General features: G+C 45.8%; 1 protein-coding gene across 3 annotated transcripts in view; it reads right to left on the bottom strand.

Moving 5' to 3' along the window:
• Positions 1 to 23,146, bottom strand: part of LOC119894011 (cadherin EGF LAG seven-pass G-type receptor 1-like) — a 41,486-nt gene that overhangs the window by 4,883 nt on the left and 13,457 nt on the right. The window contains exons 4-29 of one of the 3 annotated variants that reach the window (XM_038706493.1): positions 20,191 to 20,306; positions 20,028 to 20,116; positions 17,881 to 18,026; positions 17,135 to 17,298; positions 13,564 to 13,689; positions 13,067 to 13,233; positions 12,723 to 12,908; positions 12,084 to 12,197; positions 11,657 to 11,831; positions 11,426 to 11,567; positions 9,636 to 9,768; positions 9,357 to 9,540; positions 8,826 to 8,927; positions 8,619 to 8,713; positions 7,673 to 7,882; positions 6,493 to 6,673; positions 6,223 to 6,342; positions 5,963 to 6,131; positions 5,236 to 5,391; positions 4,918 to 5,044; positions 4,450 to 4,813; positions 3,982 to 4,094; positions 3,799 to 3,878; positions 3,018 to 3,144; positions 1,662 to 1,784; positions 690 to 775 (exon numbers count right to left, since the gene is read on the bottom strand). In XM_038706493.1, the coding sequence (XP_038562421.1) occupies positions 690 to 775; positions 1,662 to 1,784; positions 3,018 to 3,144; positions 3,799 to 3,878; positions 3,982 to 4,094; positions 4,450 to 4,813; positions 4,918 to 5,044; positions 5,236 to 5,391; positions 5,963 to 6,131; positions 6,223 to 6,342; positions 6,493 to 6,673; positions 7,673 to 7,882; positions 8,619 to 8,713; positions 8,826 to 8,927; positions 9,357 to 9,540; positions 9,636 to 9,768; positions 11,426 to 11,567; positions 11,657 to 11,831; positions 12,084 to 12,197; positions 12,723 to 12,908; positions 13,067 to 13,233; positions 13,564 to 13,689; positions 17,135 to 17,298; positions 17,881 to 18,026; positions 20,028 to 20,116; positions 20,191 to 20,306 (3,795 nt within the window). Of the gene's footprint in view, positions 1 to 689; positions 776 to 1,661; positions 1,785 to 3,017; positions 3,145 to 3,798; positions 3,879 to 3,981; positions 4,095 to 4,449; positions 4,814 to 4,917; positions 5,045 to 5,235; positions 5,392 to 5,962; positions 6,132 to 6,213; positions 6,343 to 6,492; positions 6,674 to 7,672; positions 7,883 to 8,618; positions 8,714 to 8,825; positions 8,928 to 9,356; positions 9,541 to 9,635; positions 9,769 to 11,425; positions 11,568 to 11,656; positions 11,832 to 12,083; positions 12,198 to 12,722; positions 12,909 to 13,066; positions 13,234 to 13,563; positions 13,690 to 17,134; positions 17,299 to 17,880; positions 18,027 to 20,027; positions 20,117 to 20,190; positions 20,307 to 23,146 lie in introns of all 3 variants that reach the window. The other 2 variants (XM_038706492.1, XM_038706494.1) reach the window with 2 other exon arrangements.

The following is a 23,146-nucleotide window of genomic DNA, read 5'->3' as shown; positions in this document are numbered from 1 at the left end:
AAACGTGTCACTAATCGCGTCAGTAAACGTGTCAGTAACCTTGTCCGTAAACATGACGGTACACATGAGAGTAAATGTGTCACTATACATGACAGTAAACATAACAGTAAATGCGTCACTAATCGCGTCAGTAAACGTGACAGTAACCGTGTCCGTATACATGACAGTAAATGTGTCACTGTACATGACAGTAAACATGATAGTAAATGCGTCACTAATTGCGTCAGTAAACGTGACAGTAACCGTGTCCACAGCGGGGGGCTGTGGCTCAGGAGGTAGAACGGATTGCCCGTTAATCAGCGGTTCGGCGGTTCAATCCCCATCTCCTCCTCGAAGTGTATGAATGTTTGTGATATGGGCGGCTGTGGCTCAGGAGGTAGAGCGGGTTGGCCGTTAATCGGAAGCTCGCGTGTCGGAGTGTCCTTGGGCAAGATACTGAACCCCGAATTTCCCCTGGCGGCTGTGCTCCCGTTTGATCACTTAGGCTCAGTGTATAAATGTGTATGACTGGTGAATGATGATGTAGTGTAAAAAACGCTTTGAGTGGTCGAAAAGACTAGAAAGGCGCTATACAAGTACGGAGCATTTACATTTACTTACACATGACAGTAAACGTGTCAGTAAACATGTATCAGTGGTCTAAGGTGTATCTGGTTGAAAAGGTTTATCAGCTGTTATGATAGACTTACCTGTTCAGAGATGCCATTGACTCTCCGATGGCGGTTCGATAAAGACCTTCATCCCCAGGGAACGACTGATTCCTGTTCAGAGAGCGCTGGAGAACAAAAGTAACACAGACCTACCAATGAACTGGTTTGTTTCTGTCAGCCGATCAGATGTTGCCATCATGAACTTTGAACATAAAAAAGCATTTTCAAATGTAGTAGAACGGGAGCCAGAGACTTCTTGTCCCTCTTTCTGCAGGTGTTTCTGGTTCTGAAACTGTGGGGTCTGGAGCTGCGGGGTCTGGATCTGCTGCAGGGTCTGGAGCTATTGGGTCTGGATCTGTGGGGCCTGGAGCTGTGGTTGGGGGCTTTGCATGTTTTTCTCTGACAATCGTTTCCTCATGTCACTCTTTTTTTTTTGAGGAGGCCTGTCTAAGAGCTTACATAGTGAATCAGAATTGTCAAGTCTTGCCTGCAGTCGACTGATCGTTTGTGTCGGTTCACATAGAGCCTAACTTTACTTTGAACGTTAGCACTTGTTCTCCATCTCCCTTTGGTAGAACAGCAAAACATCAGTTCAAAGATAACATTATCAGCCGGTTCTACATGACGAACCCCCAGCAGAGAGAAACACACTTCCTGTTTGAGAGTTCCAGGTGAACCCGTTTGCTCATAAGTATGCAGATAATAAATAAATCAAATCACATAAGTAAATCACGCCTCCACGCCCCTCCCTTTAGATGACTTCACGCCACAGTGACAGGAATTGGAAACTTAAAACCCTTAACAGCGTAAAAAAAATAAGAATAAAACTGAACATTGTCACTGAACAACAAAAAATATCCAGATAAAATGAAATCATTCTTAATGCTTTATCAAAATAAAAGCGGACAGGTGGTGAAAATCTGTTGGTCACTAATCAAAACAGTAACGTTTATTTTCTACTGAAAATAGTTGATGACGAGTCTGTAATAAACGTAAAAGCATGTGACGTACAGTCAGGGCGGCGGCATGGTTGTTCCTGAGCTCTCTGCCGGACTTCTTCCTGATAAAAAGCTCCTTCAGGTTCCTCCTCAGCTCTCTGTTGAACACACAGTAGGAGAAAAAGAAGCAGACGCCCTGCGAGGCGCAGAGGAGGTTAAAGGTCAGACCATCCTGAACAAACAGCAGTTTAAATCAACGTCACAAACCAGCAGACGAGCTGAAAGCGACTGTGGCGCTGCTTTAGATCAAGATAAACTTTATTGTCCCCTGATGGGAAATCCATCTACGCAAGGCTGCAGTAACTGTGGACCGCCAGCTGTGGTCTCACCGGGCCACCTGCTGCTTTACTTCAGAGTTCAGACAGTGTGGTGATTACTAAATATTCTCTCAGCCAATCACATCATTGGTCTCCTTGCTCTGAAGCAGCTGAGCCAATCACAGTGCAGCATGATGACAGCTCAACAAATCAGGAAATAGTGTTGTCTGTTTCTCTCTTTAGTCAGATGCAGTGTTGGGCAAGTTACTCAGAAATTGTAATATATTACTAATTACTTATTACTCCTTAAAAAAGTAATATTATTACTTTACTTATTACTGGGTGATAAAAGTAACTAGTTACGTTACTCGTTACGTTACTATATTACTTTCCAGTGTTTCCCACAGAATGACGGGGGAGGGGGGGGTATTCTAACATTGGACAGGTTTGTCCAATATATGCTCCTCAATACAGCTCCTTAATCAAAAATTATCCAAATTACTGTTTAATTATGGGAAACACTGCCTTCCCTACCACCCCTCTTCACCCCCAAACAAAGCAGTCTCTCCCGACTAACTAAAATCATATCCATAACAGCAGCAAGGACTGTGGTGTTTACAGAGCATAGGGAGCAACGTTTCTTAACACCACCGGCTGAAATAAAAAGAATAAAGCAAGTAAATCCCATCCACTTTTAAACAGCGGTTTTACTGCACATGTTTATAAGAGCAGTATTCAGTAGTTACAAAACGTTACAATAACGCCACTCTCTCCCGACAAGTCCAAGCATCAGTGACAGCAGCTGCTGGACTTTTTTTCTGTAAGTTTCACGTTGCTGTGCTGCTTTAGCAGATGCTTCAATAAATCAGATGTAGAAATGTTCGCGGTTGAACACACAATAATGGCAGCAGCTACTTACGTCTCTCTCCCTCGTTCTCCATTCTTCCTTTACGGTTTGGCTCTCAGCGACATGAACAACAACAGTAACGAGTAACGCAGCGTTACTTGCCTTAGTAACTAGTAATAATATTACCATTTTAGAAAAGTAATTAATTACACTACTTAGTTACTACCCAACACTGGTCACATGACAACAAAAAATTACTTTTTACCTGCAGACAGCTCAAGGTGGAGAACAGGTAGTGCAAGGAAATGACATCACTGTTGACCGCCATCAGACCAGACAACCAGGAGGCGCTGAGGAGCAACACCAACAAGATGGCCGACCTCAGAGAGGAGCTGAAAGAGGAGAGAAGGAGACGACGACAGAAGGAGGAGGAGGAGGAGGAGGAGAGAAGGAGAGGAGAAGAATAGAAGAGGAGGATGAGAGAAGGGAAGAATGAGAGGAATAGAGGACAGAAGGGGAGGAGAGGAGTGAGGGAGAGGAAGAGAGGACAGGAGAAGAGGACAGAAGGGGAGGAGGAGGAGAGGAGAGGAGGAAAGAATGAGAGGAAGAGAGGACAGGAGAAGAGGAGGAGAAGAGGACAGAAGGGGAAGAGGAGAGGAGAGAGGGAGAGGAAGAGAGGACAGGAGAAGAGGAGAAGAGGACAGAAGGGGAGGAGGAGGAGGAGAGGAGGAGAAGAATAGAGGAGGAGGAGAGAAGGAAAGAATGAGAGGAAGAGAGGACAGGAGAAGAGGAGGAGGAGAGGACAGAAGGGGAAGAGGAGAGGAGAGAGGGAGAGGAAGAGAGGACAGGAGAAGAGGAGAAGAGGACAGAAGGGGAGGAGGAGAGGAGAAGAGAAGGAAAGAATGAGAGGAAGAGAGGACAGGAGAAGAGGAGGAGGAGAGGACAGAAGGAGAGGAGGAGAGAGGGAGAGGAGGCGAGGAGGAGGAGTCTAACCTCAGTGATCTGCTGGTTCACAAACAGATTAAAGTTTGAAACATGAAACTGACCTGAGAGCAGCCGTCTCAGCGATCAGCTGTTTCTTTCCTACGGACTGTTTGACAGCCAGGACAAACATAACCATGGTAACCTGACAAAGACAAGATCAATCAGAAACCAGACCTGCATCCTTAAAACACCTGCAATAAAAAGACTCTAAAATGTCCCAGCATGCACCCTGAGAGCAGACAGACCGTGAGGACAGCAGAGACGGGTCCAGCGACGGTCCACAGTACAGAGTCCTGAACAGACAGCCAGCAGAACTCTGAGCTCCCAAAACCACCAGGATCCAGACCCACAGAGAGACCTGCAGGAGGACCAGGAGCAATGATGAACCATGTTAGTTTATGATGCAGGTGAACTCTGTGTCCTCTACCGGGTGTTGGACATTGTGTCAGGCAGCCATGTTGGATCTGTTCTATTAAAGTGAAAGTGGGGACATTTTTGGAAAGTAGGGACATTTATGGAAAGTGGGGACATTTATGGAAAGTGGGGACATTTATGGAAAGTAGGGACATTTATGGAAAGTGGGGACATTTATGGAAAGTGGGGACATTTGCGGGAAAGTTGCTGTTTTCATAACATGTATAATGTATTCTAGACTTTACAAGGATTTCAAAACTGCAGAAAGGGATTCCAGGTTTTCCAGGAAGTCTTCTCACCTGTGATGGCAGCAGGGATGCCCCAGCCAATAGCATAGTAGAAGGTCATGTGGCGGTGGTTGATGTTGCGGGTCTCGGTCAACATGCGGTAGACGTGCAGCTCCTCCACCAGCATCCAGCAGAACGAACACATGCAGCAGTAATGCAGCAAGATGGCTGCCAGCTTGCACACGGACTGGTTCTGTGTTCGGTCGATGGACAGCAGGAAGACAAGCTGTGACAGGAAGACGGAGGTCAACTGGTTCAGGTGGATGTTGTGCAGGTTGGATTGCAGGTCAGTGAGGCCGAGGAGGAGGACGAAGGTGATGAGGAGGAGGAGCAGCGAGGAGGAGAGGGAGGTGAAGGTGAGGCGCTTCAGAGGTAGCTGACGACAAAAACAGACAACTTTATTTACAGTTCAGACCAGTTTAATTTTATTCAGGTGTTGGGGTGGAAACAGCTTCCTGTCTCAGGTGGGCGTGGTTCTACCTCTCTCCTGGAGACATCCATCACCACGGCAACACTGGACGCCTGAACGCAGCGACAGGTGACGTGAGTTTCATTCCTGCCGATGAGATCACAACCTGCAGAAGACCAGCCGCACGACCCGTTCACCCTGGAACACCAGAGAAATTGTTAGCCTAGCTTAGCACAATGACTACTTCTGCGTACACTGCGTATACTGCGCACTCTCAACTTTTTGGCCGTTATGAGTGCACCATCCGGGTACCCACAGTGCACTGCAAGTAAGGGCGCGAATTGAGACACAGCATGGAAGAAGGAAACTTTTAGCCTAGCGTGGCTCACCCTGCTGAGTGACTCCAGATGACACATCGCGGCCTCGCTCGGCCCTCGCTCTCCAGTAGGCGGAGATGCAGGGTGATGGGGCGGGGCCAGGACACACCTTCGCCGGACATTACCATGGTGACAACAGGTGTTTTGATGACGGGCTGACTCGCCGCTCTGAACAGAACGACAGATAAGAAACAACAACAACAATAAAACGTGTTTTTGCAGCGGTGCTCATTTTAATTGTTGCTTTTGTCAGCGGGCTCTTCTCATTTCTGCATTTCCTCTGTCCTGCATGTGACCCAGAAATCGTCCTCAGAGCGTCATCTTAAAGGACGTTTCTAAAATGCACCTCGAGGAGCGTTCAGCACTGACCTGCTGGTCATGTGGTCACACAGTTGGATGATGAAACGATGACCTCATCAGGGCTGAAATGACCTACTGTTTACAGCCAATCAGAAGCCTGGGAGGGACTTACCGTTTCTGTGTGGTGATGATGCTGTAATGTTTATTAGACCTGGAGATATTTCTGCATGTCATGATGCTGACAGACATGTTTCTGGATCTGGTGCTGACATCTGCTGACAGACATCACAGCTGGAGCAGAACAGATGCTGCAGCTCAGCTACATGTCATGCTTAACTGCTAAGAGGAGGTGCCTAGGAGGCGAGGAGGTGCCTAGGAGGCGAGGAGATTACAAACAGAGAAATGTGTTTCTGTAAAGCCTTGTGGGCTTTGTTGTCACCTTGGGCTCTGGGGCAGCAGATCTCCCAGAGTTCTGTAGACGATCACCACAGCAACCAGCGGCGAGCTCCAGGCTTCCGTGTGACGCCTCCTTTTAATGGACAAATCAGACGGAGGCAACATAGTCTGACTCACATCACCAGGCCGTTCAGCTGGCGTCTCCATGGAAACTACAGACCAGAAAAGAACATTTCTGTTTGACTGTTGATCATGAAATTAAAAACTTTTTTTCCCAGTGACAGTTTGTGATACCTGGCGCACTTTTAAAGTCATCATGTGAAATGAAGTCGACGGCTGCCTGGAGGTCAACAGGAAGTTCAGTCTGGATGTCAGAGAGGCGGGGCTTCATCCTGCTGCCATCCAGGAAGTCCACCGAGAAAACTAAAGACACACAGGACAGATAACTGGAAGGTTTAACCAATCTAAAGATGGACTTTATGTAACCATTCTGTTTTATTTATGTACCTGCTATTATCTTTACAGAGATGTTACTACCGCCTGTGATATTAAGATGTAGAAGTGCAGACTCACTGATGTTTGGCGTGAGGATGATAAAGGGCTTCAGGTAGGTCTTTCTCATGTTCTCTGCCAGAGTTTGGGCATAAAGCTCAAAGTTCGTCAGCAGACGTGAAGCTCCGCCCTCTGACCTTTGAACCTGATGCTGCAGCTCGCCACTCCGCTCCAAAAGGACGCTACCGGCCTGAACGATATTCTACACACAGTAGTTATTCACTGATGATCAGAATGATCAGAATATGGAGGAGGTTCAAACTGTTTCTGAACTTATAAAAATGATTCCAACACATCTTAGGTTGCAGAAAACACTAGAGGAACTGGACGTGAATAAATCTGCATTAAAACATTCAATACTTTAAAGGTCCAGAGTGTAATATTTAGGAGAAAGAAACGCAATATAATCAGAATCAAGGAGCTTTCCATAACATAACATAGCGTTCCTAATATCCATAACTATGTTTTCAGTGGGGTATAAAGACCTTACATAATGAATGTAGCTTCTCCTGCCCGCTTGCAAAGGGAGGGGTGAGTGGTGGCTGAGCTGTTGGTTGCAATTAGCACCTTCACCACTAGATGCCACTAAAACCAACACACTGAACCTTTAACTGTAAGTGTTTAAATTAGTCAGTTTTCAAGCCACATTAGCAGAGCGGCTCTATGGATATCTTTCTACCTGTCTGTCTGTACCTCTGTCTGTCCTCCACGTTGGTTCAGACTGAAACATATCAGCAGCTCTTGGATGGATTGTGATGAAATGTGGTTCAGACCTTCATGTTCCCCTCAGGATGAACTGGAATAACTTTTATGATCGTCTGAGTTTCCTCTAGCGCCATCATCAGGTCAGCATGTTAACGTGTCCAAAACTTTGCTTTATGACCAAACATCTGCAGGACTAATGACGTTCCCATCAGCCTCAGCTGCACGCTGTGTTTACTGCTGATCTTTGCGTGCTAATGCGCTAAACTAAGATGATGAACCTGCCAAACATCAGCACGTTAGCGTTGTCAATGTGAGCATGTTAGCATGCTGCTCACCTGTTCCCACTCTGCCTCGTCAGCCCTGCAGTCCTAAACCAGGTCTTTCCGCTCCCCTTGCCAGATTGTCCTTAGTTATGTTGTTGTGTGCAGTGTGTAAATAAAGGATTGATTGATTGTAAAGCTAAATACATAAATGAAATATAAGAACAAAGGCTTACCTGGTGGAAGTGGCGGTCCTGTGTGGCAGCCATGTTGAAGCCGTGTTGTTGGCTCTCGTACTGTAGCAACAGACTCAGCAGGCTGAACGCCGTCTGCAGGTCACCGCCGTGAAGAGTTGCCGTCTCATTGGTCGCTTCTCGCAGCATCACAGCTATCCTCCGCGACCTCTCACCATCTAACCGTGACCCATTTCTCTGAAGCTCCTCCTCCTGAGAGGTCAAAGGTGAGATCAGAACTGAATCCATGTGGGTCATAAAAACTAAACACTCACTTTATTTTACACCTCGTTAGATTTGATTTTACCAGCAAGTAAAGTAAAATGAAGTGCAGTACAGTATAGTACCTGGTAGTGGAGGTGTCTGAAGCTCAGTGAGGTAAAGTAAAGTAAAGTGCAGTACAGTGTAGTACCTGGTAGTGCAGGTGTCTGAAGCTCAGTGAGGTAAAGTAAAGTAAAGTGCAGTACAGTGTAGTACCTGGTGGAGGCGTGTGAAGCTCAGTGAGGTAAAGTAAAATGAAGTGCAGTACAGTGTAGTACCTGGTAGTGCAGGTGTCTGAAGCTCAGTGAGGTAAAGTAAAGTAAAGTGCAGTACAGTATAGTACCTGGTAGTGCAGGTGTCTGAAGCTCAGTGAGGTAAAGTAAAATGAAGCGCAGTACAGTGTAGTACCTGGTAGTGCAGGTGTCTGAAGCTCAGTGAGGTAAAGTAAAGTAAAATGAAGCGCAGTACAGTGTAGTACCTGGTAGTGCAGGTGTCTGAAGCTCAGTGAGGTAAAGTAAAGTAAAATGAAGTGCAGTACAGTGTAGTACCTGGTAGTGCAGGTGTCTGAAGCTCAGTGAGGTAAAGTAAAGTAAAATGAAGCGCAGTACAGTGTAGTACCTGGTAGTGCAGGTGTCTGAAGCTCAGTGAGGTAAAGTAAAGTAAAATGAAGCGCAGTATAGTGTAGTACCTGGTAGTGCAGGTGTCTGAAGCTCAGTGAAGTGCAGTTGAAGAGAAGGGGGCGAAGCCAGCCGTTTTGCTCGTCACAGTGACGTACTGCAGTACCTGCAGAGGTGGGGCGGAGTGAGATAACAGAGCTTCTGATTGGTCAGTTTGAATGTAAACATTTTATAGTAATAAACAGTATATGTGTGTAAGTATATGTACATGTGTGTACCTGTGGAGCCTCGGGGACACCTCACAGCTGCAGGTTGATTAAATTTGGTCCTCGGCCACCAGAGTCCTGATTCAAACACCCTCGGACAGACGTCATACACAACTGAAAGATAAATGGGGGGAAGGAGGGAGGACGCAGGCAAGAACAGGGAGGGCAAGGGGGCAAAGAAGGAGGCACAAAAGGAGCTCAATGAGGAGATTGGGAAAGATTCAAGAAAGGAAACAAGGAGCTAGACAAGAAGTCAGGGAAGGAGTCAGGATAGGAGGAAGGAAGCAACAAAGGAGGGAGGGGAAAAAAGAGTCCGGTAAGGATATGGGGAAATAAGCAGGAAGGAAAGGAGCCAGGGAAGGAGGGAAGGAGGAAAGTGTCAGGCAAAAAGCCAAGGAGGCCGGAAAAAGAGACAGGAAAGAAAGCCAAGAAAGACAAAAGGAGACAAAGAAGGAGACATGGAGCTGAGTAAGTGACTAAGCAGCTTCTGTGGTCAGATAAGACCACAGTGGATGTGGTCAAGCATTAAAGCCTTGTTCGTACCCACACAGCCTCTGGATGTGACCTCGGCGTACGGGTTGTCGCAGGTGTTGCACTGACGTCCGATCACACCTGTCCTGCAGAGACACTGACCGGTCTGAGTGTCACAGGTCCGAGACACAGAGCCCAGCTGGAAACAGTCACAGGGGAGGCAAAAGTCTCCGCCGTGTGGACGGAAATAATTCTCCTGAAAAGACAAGTTCCATCTGAAAACACAGCTCTGCACTGTAGCTTTGTGTTTCTGTACAGAATCTATGTCTATGTATTTTTGTCTCTTTTTACCTTACAGCGGCACTCTCCTGAAGTCTTGTTACAGTCTCTGTCGAATCCTTTAGAAACATCACAGTTACAGGGACCACAGACTGGACCCCCCCACCAGCCCCGAGCGCACGGCAAGTCTGATCTGAAATCACCACTAAACGATCAACACAAGATCAAATCAAGGGCAGCTGGACTTGGTTAAAGATACTCAAAGACATTAATCCAAGAGGCTTCTTCAGTTCTGACTGACTGGCAGGGAGCCCCAGCTATTTAACCTCTGTGGGGGTCATTATCCAGGTGATGGAGATCACTTAGTTCGTTAGTGCTCCTGGCTGCTATAATGACAGTCGTGGTCATTGGAGACCCCCGGGGCCAAGTGTGACTGTTTGTTAAACCTCCTGGAAAGCAGTCGTGTCCTTACAGTTTCAACTGGCTCCATGTTGAGGATGCATGTGAACAAGGAGGTCACATCATAGGACATCATGGTTTCATCTGGGTCCAGTTTGAGTCTTCAAATTTTGATCACAAAGTCTATGGAGTACTGGATCTGATGAGGCGTGTTGCCAACCAAGAGGGCTGGAACAGAAGACAAATGTTTGTTAATGTCGTAGGTGACCGAGTTGATGCTGCTGATAATGGACCTGAGGGGGGCTCCTCCGTCATGTATCTTGGGTAGTCCGTATATACATGGAATGGCTTCTCCAGGATACAAATGATAATACTGATCACAGGTGATGATGTTTTCTTTCTGTAGCTGTTGATGACATTCTATGGCCTTTTTCTTGTATCCACTGGTGGGGTCTCGCCTCAGTGTCTTATATGTGTTAGTATCACTGAGGAGTGTGTTGATCGAGGCCTGGTAGTCCGCTGTGTTTAGGACCGCCGTGCATCTTCCTTTATAAGCAGGTACAAATAGTGATGTTTTGATCCTTGCCTGTATGGTGAGGTTGGACGGAGCTGTTAAGTTGATTCTGTTGCTGTGATGACGTCCACTACTCTTGCTCTGGTTGGATAAATTCCCTATCTGACAGGTTGCAGTGTGGAGTTATCTCCCTTATTCCTCCAGGTCAGTTCTTCTGTTTTTTGTGTTGCTGGCTCCTGACTGTAGGTTTTGGAAGTCCGTCATCTTGGTGTGTCGAAATAGCTGTGCTTCCTTGATGAAATCAGTGACCTTTTCCAGAACTGTACTGGGGAGATGTGTTTCCAGTTTGTGGTGTAAGCTGTCAGTATCTTTATTCTGGGATTCAGTGGTGAAGTGGATCTGTCTCATTCTCTTATTCAATAGCCAGTGTTGTACCTTTTCCAGGATCATTCCAGCTCTGCGTCCTTTCACTGTGGAGCCTAGATCTAGGCTGTTTGGTATGAGTCTATGTTGTTGGCATCTCTGGTTAAACCCTAGGTTGTTTCTGTAGTCTGCAGTTTTCCTGCACTCCATTCTGAGGGTGTTCATCCCAAAATGCTTAGCAAGATGTCTGTGAAGGTTCTCAGTCATCCAGGTCATAGTGACGACAGTCGACCACATCGTCTGTCATCACAGCAACCAGGAGCACTAACGAACCAAGTATCCATCACCTGGATAACAACCCACAGAGCGACTGTTGGGGACTCCCTGCCAGTCAGTCAGAACTGAAGAAACCTCTCGGATGAGAGGCGAAACGTCTTCGAGTATCTTCAACAAAGTCCAGCTGCCCTTGGTTTTAACCCTCCTGGAGGACTGAGAACATTCACGGACACTGATGCTGATGATATCTCCAGGTGTTCTACTGACAAACTGAAAGTCAGTCATCAATCATATCAAACATCTGACCTACCTGTACTGACAGTAGTCTCCATGATAACGGTCTCCACAGTGACAACTGTATCCGTGGGCGGAGCTCGGCTGGTGGACGCAGGTGGAGTTGTTCTGGCACGGGTTTAAGAGACAAGCGTCCACACAGTCTCTCCCAAAGAATCCTGTGAAATAAAGGACCGTGACACTGTTCCATTACCTAATCAATCAATCAATCAATATGTTCACCATTAATCAGGCTGGTAATGATCACCTGGCAGGCAGATACAGGCGTGACCTTTCCAGAGGTCTTTACAGTGACTGTGCGGCGGACAGACGGCGTCTCTGCAGGAGTCAGCCACGTCACATCCGTCCTCCACTCCGACCTTCTGGCCCCCCCGCAGGTCAACATTAGCCAGCTTCATGGACGTTTGACCCATCCTTATACCCTGAGGAGGTATTGATCTGTGATAATCAACATCACAGCTGGAACCTTGATTTAGTAAATTATAAAATGAGTTCGGTCTTAAATCTTGGACGGAATGATGCGATTGTCAGCAGGAGTCATGTACGGGACACCTGACATGAGTCTGTAAGGTAATATTTATAACAGCTGGTTGAAAACATGAGCTTTGAAGTCGATAACGTCTTCATCAGGCTGAAGATTACTGGCAGAACAGGTCCAGAAGCAAGAGTCTCACCTGGATGCAGCCTCTCCATCCGTTCACCACCGAGCCATTCTTCTTCATCAATCCTCCAACAAACAGACTCTTCAGTCTGAGACCCGGCAGCTCGTTACCGATCTCCACCGTCCGCTGCACGACAGGAAATAGTTAAACCAACGCTAAGAAATATACAGACATGATGTCATCATCATCAGGAGGTTTTCAAACCAAAGGATCTTTGATTGAACAGAAACAGAACACCGTTGTCTCATAGAGGATTAGTTCATTACACTGGTTTTTACTTTGCGGAGTGCCACAGGGAACCTGTACGGAGCCATTCACTGTCTAATAACAAACTATTTTTAAAGGGTTTATATTTGTGACTTCGGGCTATTAACAGTTAATGCTTTACAGATCAGTTAGAAACCATTAATGAGCTAACTTTTGGTGTCCAGGTTGTGTTTACTCTACTCCAGCGGGACACCTGCTTTGTCTTTCCAGCTCTTTAATTCATAATAAATATCAACTGCAGGCTGTTGTCATTAAACTGGATGTGTTAGGTGTACTTGATAAACTGGTCTCAGTGCATCTTGTTCCTCACTAACAGGTCCTCCTGTACAGAGACTGCAGCAGATTATTCTTTTAACTGAGTTTTGAGTTTTTCAATGTCAGTACCTGAAACAAGCCGTAGTCCAAAGACACCTCAGCCATGTATTCGACGTCCTTTCCGTCTTTGCTGCTCTTCAGCTCCATCAGGACATGGTGCCACTCTCCGTCATCGACTCGAGTCTGATGGAAGTCCAGCAGAGCGACTCGCTTTACACCCACAAACACCTGGAAACTCAGGTGACTGCTGCTGAGCTGGGAGAGGACAGGTAGACTGTTAACCAACTGACAGCTGAAGAAGAAGAATTCACCAGAACAGACACAACAAAACCCAAAGACCTGATGTTCTGAAATCTTTACATCAGGGTCAGAGAGACGAGATTCAGATGAAGTTCAGTTCACCGTCTCCTCACCAGCAGATGGATCCTGGATGATTCTCCAGCGTCGGCCTTCAGTAGGGTTCCAGCTCTGTGTCTCGTCCGGAACATCAGACCCAGGTACCACGGCACGCTAATGGTCACTTCTGGCTCCGCCCACCATACCAACGCCTTGCCGTTAAACTTCAGGGGGGACGGCATGACTATAGACACGTTAAAGACACGTTAAAGGTAAACTTCAGAGGGAGACTTCCCTGTACTGAGCTCCTCTCCCTCTCCATCTTAAGCCCACAACCTACGCTCCTAAGGAACGCAGGAAACGTGTGGCAGCCATCTTGCGTATGCGAACGCGTAATTAAAAGTAAATATATCCAGGGCTTTATCCCATTAATGCATGTTACTAACTCAATGTCCAGTCAGACAGCAGCTAGCGTGACAAGGGTAAACATGATGAAGGCCATGTGAGAGAGCTGAAAGCTCTGTAGGTGGGAGCTGAAGTCTGAACTGCATCGGACTTCAATACTCGAGCTCACCGTGTTCACAGTTCTGTCCTCCGAAGCCCAGTGGACACTGACAGCTGTAAGAGCTCCACCTGTTCACACAGACTCCTCCATTCAGACAGAACGTCCTGCTGCAGAAGTCCTGCTTCACCAAACACCCTGAAACAGGCAGGCAACAGGCAGAAAACAGGCAGTCAGAAGGCAGTCAAACAGGCAGTCAAACAGGCAGTCAAACAGGCCGTAAACAGGCAGTCAAACAGGCAGTCAAACAGGCCGTAAACAGGCAGTCAGAAGGAAGTAAAACAGGCAGTCAAACTGTCAGCAAACAGGCAGTCAGAAGGCAGTTAAACAGGCAGTCAAACAGTCAGCAAACAGGCAGTCAGAAGGCAGTTAAACAGGCAGTAAAACTGTCAGCAAACAGGCAGTCAGAAGGAAGTAAAACAGGCAGTAAAACTGTCAGCAAACAGGCCATAAACAGGCAGTCAAACAGGCAGTCAAACAGGCAGTCAAACAGGCAGTAAACAGGCAGTCAGAAGGCAGTTAAACAGGCAGTCAAACTGTCAGCAAACAGGCCATAAACAGGCAGTCAGAAGGCAGTTAAACAGGCAGTCAAAAAGGCAGCAAACAGGCAGTAAACAGGCAGTCAGAAGGGAGTTAAACAGGCAGTCAAACAGGCAGCAAACAGGCCGTAAACAGGCAGTCAGAAGGCAGTTAAACAGGCAGTAAAACTGTCAGCAAACAGGCAGTAAACAGGCAGTCAGAAGGCAGCTAAACAGGCAGTCAGAAGGCAGTAAAACAGGCAGTAACACTGTCAGCAAACAGGCAGTAAACAGGCAGTCAGAAGGCAGTTAAACAGGCAGTAAAACAGTCAACACACAGGCAGTCAGAAGGCAGTTAAACAGGCAGTAAAACTGTCAGCAAACAGGCAGTAAACAGGCAGTCAGAAGGCAGCTAAACAGGCAGTCAGAAGGCAGTAAAACAGGCAGTAACACTGTCAGCAAACAGGCAGTAAACAGGCAGTCAGAAGGCAGTTAAACAGGCAGTAAAACTGTCAACACACAGGCAGTCAGAAGGCAGTTAAACAGGCAGTAAAACTGTCAACACACAGGCCATAAACAGGCAGTCAGAAGGCAGTTAAACAGGCAGTAAAACTGTCAGCAAACAGGCAGTAAACAGGCAGTCAGGAGGCAGTTAAACAGGCAGTAAAACTGTCAGCAAACAGGCAGTAAACAGGCAGTTAAACAGGCAGTAAAACTGTCAGCAAACAGGCAGTAAACAGGCAGTCAGAAGGCAGTTAAACAGGCAGTCAAACTGTCAGCAAACAGGCAGTAAACAGGCAGTCAGGAGGCAGTTAAACAGGCAGTCAAACAGTCAGCAAACAGGCAGTCAGAAGGAAGTAAAACAGGCAGTAAAACTGTCAACACACAGGCAGTCAGAAGGCAGTTAAACAGGCAGCTAAACAGGCAGTCAGAAGGCAGTTAAACAGGCAGTCAAACTGTCAGCAAACAGGCAGTAAACAGGCAGTCAGAAGGTAGTTAAACAGGCAGTCAAACAGTCAGCAAACAGGCAGTCAGAAGGAAGTAAAACAGGCAGTAAAACTGTCAGCAAACAGGCCATAAACAGGCAGTCAAACAGGCAGTCAAACAGGCAGTAAACAGGCAGTCAGAAGGCAGTTAAACAGGCAGTCAAACTGTCAGCAAACAGGCCATAAACAGGCAGTCAGAAGGCAGTTAAACAGGCAGTCAAAAAGGCAGCAAACAGGCAGTAAACAGGCAGTCAGAAGGCAGTTAAACAGGCAGTAAAACTGTCAGCAAACAGGCAGTAAACAGGCAGTCAGAAGGCAGTTAAACAGGCAGTAAAACTGTCAGCAAACAGGCAGTAAACAGGCAGTCAGAAGGCAGTTAAACAGGCAGTCAAACAGTCAGCAAACAGGCAGTCAGAAGGAAGTAAAACAGGCAGGCAACAGTCGGAAAACAGGCAGCAAACAGGCAGTCAGAAGGAAGTAAAACAGGCAGTCAAACTGTCAGCAAACAGGCAGTAAACAGGCAGTCAGAAGGCAGCTAAACAGGCAGTCAGAAGGCAGTAAAACAGGCAGTAAAACTGTCAGCAAACAGGCAGTCAAACAGTCAGCAAACAGGCAGTCAGAAGGAAGTAAAACAGGCAGACAACAGTCAGAAAACAGGCAGCAAACAGGCAGTAAACAGGCAGTCAGAAGGCAGTTAAACAGGCAGTAAAACTGTCAGCAAACAGGCAGTAAACAGGCAGTCAGAAGGCAGTTAAACAGGCAGTCAAACAGTTAGCAAACAGGCAGTAAACAGGCAGTCAGAAGGCAGTTAAACAGGCAGTAAACTGTCAGCAAACAGGCAGTCAGAAGGAAGTAAAACAGGCAGGCAACAGTCGGAAGACAGGCAGCAAACAGGCAGTCAGAAGGAAGTAAAACAGGCAGTAAAACTGTCAACACAAAGGCCATAAACAGGCAGTCAGAAGGCAGTTAAACAGGCAGTAAACTGTCAGCAAACAGGCAGTCAGAAGGAAGTAAAACAGGCAGGCAACAGTCAGAAAACAGGCAGCAAACAGGCAGTCAGAAGGAAGTAAAACAGGCAGTAAAACTGTCAGCAAACAGGCAGTAAACAGGCAGTCAGAAGGCAGCTAAACAGGCAGTCAAACAGTCGGCAAACAGGCCGTAAACAGGCAGTCAGAAGGCAGCTAAACAGGCAGTCAAACAAGCAGCAAACAGGCAGTCAGAAGGCAGTAAAACAGCGAGACAGGAACAGTGTTCAAAGTTCTTTCTTCCATTCAGAGAAAACGTCCTGCTGCAGAAGTCCTGCTTCACCAAACACCCTGAAACAGGCAGCAGGCAGGCTATAAAACAGTCAGCAAACAGGCAGACAACAGGCAGTAAACAGGCAGTCAGAAGGAAGTAAAACAGGCTGTAAAACTGTCAGCACACAGGCAGTCAGAAGGCAGTAAAACAGGCAGGCAAACAGGCAATCGAACAGTCAGTCAGAAGGAAGTAAAACAGGCAGGCAAACAGGCAGTCAAACAGTCAGCAAACATGCAGCAAACAGGCAGTCAGAAGGAAGTAAAACACTCAGTCAAACAGGCAGGCAAACAGGCAGTCAGAAGGCAGTAAAACAGGCAGCAAACAGGCAATCAGAAGGAAGTACAACAGGCAGCAAACAGGCAGTCAGAAGGAAGTAAAACAGGCAGCAAACAGGCAGTCAGAAGGCAGTAAAACAGTCAGCGAGACAGGAACAGTGTTCAAAGTTCTTTCTTCCCTTCAGAGAAAACATCCTGCTGCAGAAGTCCTGCTTCACCAAACACCCTGAAACAGGCAGCAGGCAGGCTGTAAAACAGTCAGCAAACAGGCAGACAACAGGCAGAAAACAGGCAGTCAGAAGGCAGTAAACAGGCAGTCAGAAGGAAGTAAAACAGGCAGCGAGACAGCCAGTCAGTCAGCAGTGTAAAGCTTCCACTCATGCTGGCCGATACTATGGAAGGTAAACGTGTTGGCTGATCCAGAGTCAGCAGCGAGTGGAGAACAAACCTGTCAGGGATCAGTCTCTCGTTCCTTCACACCTGGAGGGCTTTTGTTCAGTCGTACCTGCGTTGGTGCCGTTGTTGGCGATGAACCGGGCCATGTCCACCTGCCGTCCGTCGATGTTCAGGTCTCTGATGCAGCCCTCAAAGTCTCGACTCCTGACGGGTAAATCCTCCGGCAGGTCGGGAACACCGCCAAGAAGCAGAGGTCCAGTCAGATCCAACGACCTGCAGGACGGGAGAATGTTAAATCCTGAGATTCACCTGAGTTTAATACACAGATAAACATAACAACAATAATATAAAGCAGCACGTTGGCTACACTGTTTACATTTATAAAATGCTTTTAAATGTTATTGATAAAATTAATCATTTACTGGTAATACTGAATGAAATGTCACCTACAAGACACACGGATGTTTATATTGTGATATTTGCATCAGTAAACTAACAAAGAACGACAGACATGGACGCGAGGGCGACATCAGGGCTCAGATTAGAGATGTGACGATGCACAATGTTTGTTCACCAGACCAAGACGAGGATATATTTTAACACTACAGAAATAATCAAAGCTGAAATATCTGAGTGGGGGGTCTGAGCGTCCTCATTGAACACTTCATTTCAGGGTTAGGGTTAGTTCAAGTGGGTGAGTTTCAAGTTTACTGTAAATACTAATAATGGCTGCCGTAGTTTAGCTCAGTGTATGTAAATAAATGACCTTTGACCCAGAAACTGCTGCTGCTGAAAAACACAAAGAAACTGAAGCGTCTGAATGTGGTCCATTTACACAACAATACCCCCCCTCACTTCTTTGGGCCGGTCTGAGCGCTCTGAGCTGCACATGAATAGTTTCTGATCCGGCTGCCAAAACGAATCGCCAGCTCCACGTCACAGTCGTCCACGGCAACCACTGCCACCTTCTCACCAGATGGGCCGAGACGCCCGATGCTCGGCTGGAGAGAGAGAGGAGAGGGAGGAGGTCAGGGGGCAAAGCATTCTGGAAAGAGAAAACTCATAATCCAAAATGTCTTTGTTTACATCCAAACTACAGCCGTCAGATACGGTACGTTAAGATACAGAGTTTGGTTTTAAAACATCTTTTAATTCCCAACTGCAGACAAATTTCCCCTAGTGAGATATTCAATTTTACAAAAAAATATCCTGTACGGCCGATATTCTTCTTTTCTTCTTTTTGGAAACACAGATTCTCCCACAGGTGTTACCTCACCAAGATAACATGACATCCTGCAGTTTAAAAGAAACCTACAGCTAATCATGTCAGCTGATCGATGCTTTGTGTGCTGCTGAGCGCCCTCTGGTGGTCAAACTGTGCAGCAACAACACTCATAATGAAGGACCACCTCCACTTCCTTTTTAGGTTGTCACTAATCAGCTGTTATAAACACAGACACCATCTGCAAATCAGCCGATAACTAATTAGGCCCTGTTATCAGCCGGGCTCTCCACGTGAGTACAGTCTGATCCCAAAACCTGATCCAGTTGAATCTGAACACTCTGACATGTTACGCGGAAGTTTTGCTTTTATTAGTACATTTACTCAAGTAGGCCTACTGTACTTCAGTGCTTGTACTTAATACTTAAAGTATTGTTTGTTTTCTGACAGCTGCAGTTGCTCAAACATGATGTTAGAGATTAAGCCTGCGGTTCTACTTTCGCCCCCTCGCTGCGTTTCAGCTGCTTCATCACACCGGCGTGTTATCTTCACTCTGACCAGCAGGGCGCACTGTAGTGACGACTCTTCTACATGTTTTCTGTCCTTTGTTTTCGGTCTTTAATAAAAATCTACTTGTTATAGCTTCTGCAGTATTTTAATCCTCTGTTGTATGAAGGGTCAGTGCGTAATCTGCCAGGTCAGCAGGTGTTTCCCAGAATGCACTGGGGTCAGGGATGAGACCTTCACCACGTACCACAGCAGCAGCTCTGTGACGTGGATGATGTTTTTCCTTCTTCCTGTCAGTGAAGGACAAAAATCTCCCCACAGACTCAAACTGAAAGCAGGTCGATGAAGAGGAATTTCCTGGGAATTCTCCACTGAACCTGACCCCCTTTGTCCCGGGAAAATCCTACCGGAGCCGAGACTTTTTTCATGCATTCAAATACTGAAGAATTTCATATGAACTGAACTCCACCGCAGAAGAGATGCAAACTCTGCAACAGGTGATTCAGTGAGAGCTGCAGACCTCCATCATGAACAACAACAACAAGCATCCACAGTACAGAAACAACACTCCATCATTCATATCAGCACCGAGACATCAAACTCCCTCCTGTAAACGATGCAAAGTTAAAATCAAGGGCAGCTGGACTTGGTTGAAGAGACTCGAAGACGTTTTGTCCCTCATCCAAGAGGCTTCCTCAGTTCTGACTGACAACAGGGAGTCCCAGCTGTTTAACCTCTGTGGGGTCATTAGTGCTCCTGGCTGCTCGTAATAGTCTTAGAGTCACCGTAAGCAAAGTCTGAACGACCGGTGTTGGCGCACAAATGTGAGTGTTTAACGTTGAAAAAGCGTCTCGGATGAGGGGAAACATCTTTAAGTATCTTTATTTTACCCTTGCTAGGAAAACTCCGACCTAGATGAACCTTCACAGACATCTCTCCTGCAAACTCTCGTATCAGACGACCCCTTAGAAACAAAGCCCCTCAGGCCTGAGTTTAAAATTACAGGAAACCGCCCCGGTGCATCTGGGAGCGTGCCTCAGTCAGACCACTCTGGGTTCAGGACTGGAAGCTTGTGTGGTTTTGGTTCAGTAAATCACCCGTCAGAGCTGCAGAGAGAGGCCGACTGTGCTCAGCAGGTCCAAAGGCAGCTTTTTAAATATCAACACACTGCTTCAGGTCTGGGGCTCAGCTGAGAAGCTTCTGTAACAGTTGCTGGTTTGACTCTGTGCTTAATGAAATACAGAATACGGCATGTTGTAGTATCAGTACACACCTTATTGTAGTAGTGCAGGTGAACTGAGTGCCACTCTCCATCACTGACTCCGCCCTCCACAAACGTCTCCACAGAGGTCCGGTTTTCACCTGCAGAGGACAGAATAGCTGCTTCATACCCAACAGACAATCTGAAGAATGACGAAGACGAAGAAGAGTTTTACCTGCAGAGAAGCTGAGCTGAACCTGTTCGCTGACGATCTCTAAAGCGATGAAGTCGTGTCTGTGATTGAATCGCCCGTTATACAGCAGCAGAGCGTCCCTGTCTCTGGTCACAAACCTGACGCAGTGAAAAAACACATCTCATATTACATGTAATTTCACATATAACATGAAACGTCACACATAACATGTAACATCACATGTAACATCACATGTAACATGTAACTTCACATGTAGCATCACATGTAACTTTACATATAACATGAAACGTCACACATAACATGTAACATCACATATAACATGTAACTTCACATGTAGCATCACATGTAACTTTACATATAACATGAAACGTCACACATAACATGTAACATCACATATAACATGACAGATCACATGTAACATGACATCTAATGTAAAGTAAAATAAAGCAATTAGATTTTTTTTAAATGATATGTAATGAAAAATGAGTCATTTACATTTTGTCCAGCAGACGGACATTTATCAGCATTATCTTGGATATACTGTTATACTGTATACTGGCAGATATTTATATTGTGATTCATTGATTATAAAAATGATAATCTCATTCTAATAATTTAATAACTTGGGATTCTCGAAAGTTTTTTGTTTTTACTGTAAAACATTCTGCAGATAAATTGCAAAAATTTCTTTTGATTATAATCCTATTAAATCTCAGCCAATAAACTGTTGTCATATTGTTCCTTCACAGAGACAGGGTCAGTCAAATCATCTAATCAGCTCAGCCAACATTAATAACAGGAAGTGATTTCTAAAAGCAGGAAAATTTTGTGTAGAGTTCAGGAAGAGGAGGAATGTGGAAAGAGAGAGATAAAGGACAGACAGGAACAGGAGAGAGCCACTTCCTGTTGTCTCTGTCCAACACAACCCATCACTTCCTGTCCTCTGGTCTGACGTCTGATCATCAGACCTCAGATCTGACCTCAGATCAGATCCTCCTGAAACTAACCAACATATACTCAGTCCCAAACTCGTCACATATGGACGCTTGGTCTCAGCCAACATGTGTATCTGGGTTTGCTTGGGCTACATGGGTACCAAATGGGCATATTATCTGGGACCCATGTGCGTAAACTAAGAAGGTCCCAAATGGGCAAATCTGTGGGTCTTAGTTAGTCACTAATGGGAAACGAGTACATAGGCTTACAATGGGCAACACAAATGGGGCCCAGTTGGGGCTCGCCTAAGACCCAGTGTAATGCTGCATAAAACCCATGTAAGCAAATGACATTGGGCCATTATGGAACCCATGGACAATATAGGACCCATTTTTAGCCCATTTACTACCCACATGGGCCACACATATAAATGTTGGCTGGGGTCAAGACCTGTTGGCATCGCTTTATAGCGGCTTGGGTACCCTTTAGCGTCGTTTAGGGCTCCAAGGTCAAGTTAGCAACAATTACAGTTTCATCCTGCAGCCAAGAGACTTCTTCACTTCTGACTGACTGGTAGGGAAACTAAGCTATTTAACCTCAGTGGGCTCGTTTGCGCTTTACTTTAAACTTCTTTGGATAAATATGACCCGGATGACTGAGAACCACCAAACGTACTTGGTTAGGTTTAGACACCAAAACCACTTGGTTAGTGTTAGGGTTAATTCAATGTTGTCTTTTTGTTATACACAGTAAACGAACACTGGATGAAAGTCCAGTTTCTGGCCCACCGTCTATCCCAACCACCCCCTTTGTTGGACTCTTCTGTTAAATATGCCATACCTACCTTTACCGTTCATAAATGACGCTACAGGGCTTCCTCACGTGTGTTGAACTATGCCGCTAAGGGGCTCCACAGTGCGTTACAAACTGCTGCCAACGGGTCTTGACCGTGCGTCCATTTGTGACAATTTGGGAGTGAGAACGGGTTGAACTCGGCTGCAGCTCAGCAGATGAACTGAAGGTGGATCAGATTCTCTTTACTTCAAACCTGATATTTACCGCTGAAGCCTGATCAATCAACGAGTCAATCAACAGACGCTTTTCATGCAAAATAACAAAAATATGCGGGTTCCAGATTCTCACAGTGATTTTTTCTCTTTCTGATTCTTTATTTAGTGTTGGTGCAAACAAACAATCTGAAGACGCCAATTCGCCTCCGGAGTTTTCTGATTTTTTACAGACCATCAATCAATCGTTGAATCTAGAAAATCCTCAGCAGATTATTCAACAATGAAAATAATCGTTAGCTGCAGCACTAATTATAGTTAGCTAAAGATTCCTTTTAGGGAAATGTCGCTGCCTGGAACATGCAGACGCACATAGACTGGAGAAATGAGAAACGGCGACTCAAATGATGGAAAGATGAAACATTTGAAATGGATACTGTTGTGTAAAATAAATCAAAAGAGTATTAAAGACGTATAAACCAAAAAAAAGTTAATTTGTAAAACAGATGAAAGCCTTTCTAAACACCTGCTTGATTAATCAGTGCGCAATAAAAAACATAATTTAAGATTATTTGCAGCGCACACAAACAGAACCAAAATTTAGGATCATAATCCCAAACAGAGAAATCCGTTTCTGCAAAAGAACGCCTCAATTATGTAGTTCAGTTTAATCAGGAGTCATAATAATTAATAGTCTACTTGCACACAGTGCAATTCATTTTCACAGGAGGAAACATTTCATTTAAATTGATGCCGTTTTTGTTGCCTCGGTCGAGCAAATACGAGCGCAGGTGCCATTTTTGTGTACACATACTTCCTGTGTGCCTTTAGGAGTCTTTCCTACGTACAGTTTAATAAATGATAGCTTAGCAGCTATTTAAGACCATGAGATGTGCTTGAAAGCTTCAAGAAAAGCTTAGACTCTTTGGAAGCACATTTTTCTCAAGATGATTTTTTTTACAGTCCATGGATGTGTTTCCACCGGCGTCTTCCTGCAACAACTCTTCCAGCCTCTCATGAGATTTCAGAGCGAG

The sequence above is a fragment of the Micropterus salmoides genome, unplaced genomic scaffold (assembly GCF_014851395.1).
Source record: "Micropterus salmoides isolate LMB-PRFRI ecotype aquatic unplaced genomic scaffold, ASM1485139v1 Ms_hic_scaffold_8, whole genome shotgun sequence".
Taxonomy (NCBI): domain Eukaryota; kingdom Metazoa; phylum Chordata; class Actinopteri; order Centrarchiformes; family Centrarchidae; genus Micropterus; species Micropterus salmoides.
The sequence above is the reverse complement of the archived record's forward strand: the minus strand, read 5'-3'. Positions and strand labels throughout refer to the sequence as shown.